The sequence below is a fragment of the Gekko japonicus genome, unplaced genomic scaffold, assembly GCF_001447785.1.
Source record: "Gekko japonicus isolate JY-2015 unplaced genomic scaffold, Gekko_japonicus_V1.1 scaffold234, whole genome shotgun sequence".
In the NCBI taxonomy this organism is placed as follows: Eukaryota; Metazoa; Chordata; class Lepidosauria; order Squamata; family Gekkonidae; genus Gekko; species Gekko japonicus.
Window position 1 is genome coordinate 971817 of NW_015161954.1, and position 2743 is coordinate 974559.

Genomic DNA, 2743 nt, shown 5'->3' on the forward strand with positions numbered 1-2743 from the left:
ATTTTAAATGGTTACCCCTAAGTAGATTCCTCCTTAGGCTTGAAACAACCCTCACCACCCCCTTTAGGATTAATACATACTCAAAAGGTAATTAGAAGTTATAAACACATATCCTAAAAGCAACTTAACTGCATTATCTTCAGTAGAATTTCATACTGCAGTACAGTACCTCCAATTCTAGTGAATCAGCTAGAAATGTACACAGAAGAAGTCAATGCCTGTGCGGGCTCACATTCAGCAGATGCTCCACCAACTGCATTGGCTACCAGTTGAGTTCTGGATTCGCTTCAAAGTGTTGGTAATAACCTTTAAAGCCTTACATGGCCTGGGACCAAATTATCCGCCTTTTTCCTGTATATGCCCCAAAGAGCGTTACACTCTATGGACCAACACCTCCTGGTGGTCCCTGGCCTGAAGGATGTCCATCTTGCCTCAACTAGGGCCAGACCCTACCTAGTGGATCATGCTCTCTATTGAGATCAGGGCGCTGGGGGACTTTCTTCAGTTTCGCAGGGCCTGCAAGATGGAGCTGTTCCGCCAGGCCTTTGGATGAGGCAGTGGGCATCCACATACGACCTCCCTGAGATTCTGTCACCACTCAGCAACAGTTAGCTACCATCAACAGGCTGGGTACACCTTACAGCCAGCAATTTTCTGTTTGTACTGTGACCTCTATTTTACTGTTTATTATGTGTTTTAACTTTTAATTCTTTATTGTATTACTGGAATGTTGTTAGCTGCCCACAGCCCGCTTGTGGGAAGGGTGGGCTATAAATAGTAAAAATAAAAAAATTAAAAAACATCTTTAGTATCACAATTTTAGTTCAATTCAGACTTAACAGGTGTCATATTCTCTTTAATAGCAATCTGAAAATGCTATTACCTTGAGAGCTACCAAAAGTGTCACTGTTTCAACAGAGTAATATCCCCTGTCAACATAGTCCCCCATAAACAAATAATTTGTGTCTGGTGATTTGCCTCCAATTCTGAAAAGTTCCATGAGATCATGAAATTGTCCATGGACATCTCCACAAACTGTGACTGGGCATCGTACTTCTTGAACATTGGATTCTTTTGTCAAGATTTCTTTAGCCTGAAACAAAAAAGCACAGTTATTTTACATGAACCAGACATTTCTTCAGATCCTTTATTATTCTTTCCGAAGTATTCTTCCTGTACACCCTTTCCTATCTCAGCCTGATATATTAAGCATACATTCCTGGCTGCCTTTAGGACCAAGATGTTTACATTTTCACCAACATGCTGCAATCTCACTACCAAGCCCAGAAAGAAACCCATTCTTTGAGGAAATGTCACTTACAGCTGGCACATTGCTGTTCTTATTTCAGTTCTTTGTTAAAAGAGATTTACCCCAATGGAAACTTTGTTCAACAGGAAGTTGATTTACCGAAGTTGCACGAACTTCAGCAAACCATCATCCATGACAAACAACAGTTTGGATCCAGTCTAGGTCTTCCACAGATGCAACGATTTCCACCTAGAGCACAGAGTTACCATCTTCCTCTCCCACAGCAGCCCAAAATGCCCTCTCCCCACAAAAACCTATTTTGGACTCAGTTTATATGTGCAAAGGAATTATATTCACATAAACAATCTCCACTGAAGCTAATGAGGAAACTGTTCCAGATGAGGGAGCTCCAAGCATGCACTGGTGCCAGAACAGGCAGCTGGGGATAAGAGTAGAATGATGCATGCAACACGTCACACTGGAATCCCAAATTTTCGTATATGAAAAAGCTAACCTACTTCTTACTGACAGAAACTGTTCAATGCATCAGCAAATTTCCCATTAGTATTTGCTTGGTCCCCTTATTGAGCCACACTTCTGCAGAATGACTGAAAATAATGCAAAATGTTATTTCATGTTTCTCCAAGAAACCGATTACAGCCTGTCCTTAAAACCTTTAGCAGAATGATAGCTAGTGATTAACTGAATGCTAAAGCTGCTTCTTGCCCACTCAGTAATCTCTGCACTGTAGTAATTACTTCACACTTAAATATTTTGATTTCTACCTCTAAATGGTTGAAATTTAAATAATGTAGCTTTCTAAATAGCGTTTAGTCTACTCAAAATACTTCAGTTCCATTTGAAAGAAATACACAGGTAGATTCAGTGAAGTCACCATGTACAAAATTAACACTGCTCAACATCATCTTCCAAAGGTATTATGGGTCATCTTATCACTTCTACAAACCCTAAAAATTCTGCAGACAAGTAGTCAGCATATGCAAAAAAAATTCTACTCTGCTTCTTCTATTAAACTTTCATATTAGCCTCTTTTCCTCCTGCACACAAACAATCCAGTCAACCCTGCAGAAGAACAGTTGTTATTCTGGACACCTTAATTCCTTTCTCACGTACCTTAGGAAAAAATGGATCTTGAAGTACTACATTTTTCCAGGATGTTCAACATATGCAGTTATGATGGACCCATTCCACTTCCCTCCCTCAGAAGTCTAGATTTTCCCTCCGTTTATCCGGCCCTTCACTGACTGAGCAGCCCTGGAAACATGTTTTCTTCTCCCACCCTGTCAGGCGCGCCTTAAACCCTTGAAAATGGCACTTGAGATGCTTTTAAAATTCAAAAATAACAAAAGGTTTTATTTAAAAGGGAAGTGAAAGGTCAGGTGAAATCAGGGGTTGAAATTTCCAAGGTAAAACTAGTACAAGCACAGGCTTTTGATCTTATACATCAGGCTACTGGGAGGTTCTTAATTCATT

At 40.1% G+C, this 2743-nt stretch overlaps 1 protein-coding gene across 1 annotated transcript in view; it reads right to left on the reverse strand.

Annotated features, from left to right (window-relative positions):
• Positions 1–1087, reverse strand: part of PPP2CA (protein phosphatase 2, catalytic subunit, alpha isozyme) — a 5474-nt gene extending 4387 nt beyond the window's left edge. The window contains exon 1 of the mRNA XM_015429470.1: positions 884–1087. Within this exon, the coding sequence (XP_015284956.1) occupies positions 884–1000 (117 nt within the window). The 5' untranslated portion in view covers positions 1001–1087. The remainder of the gene's footprint in view (positions 1–883) is intronic.
• Positions 1088–2743: the final 1656 nt, after the last annotated feature.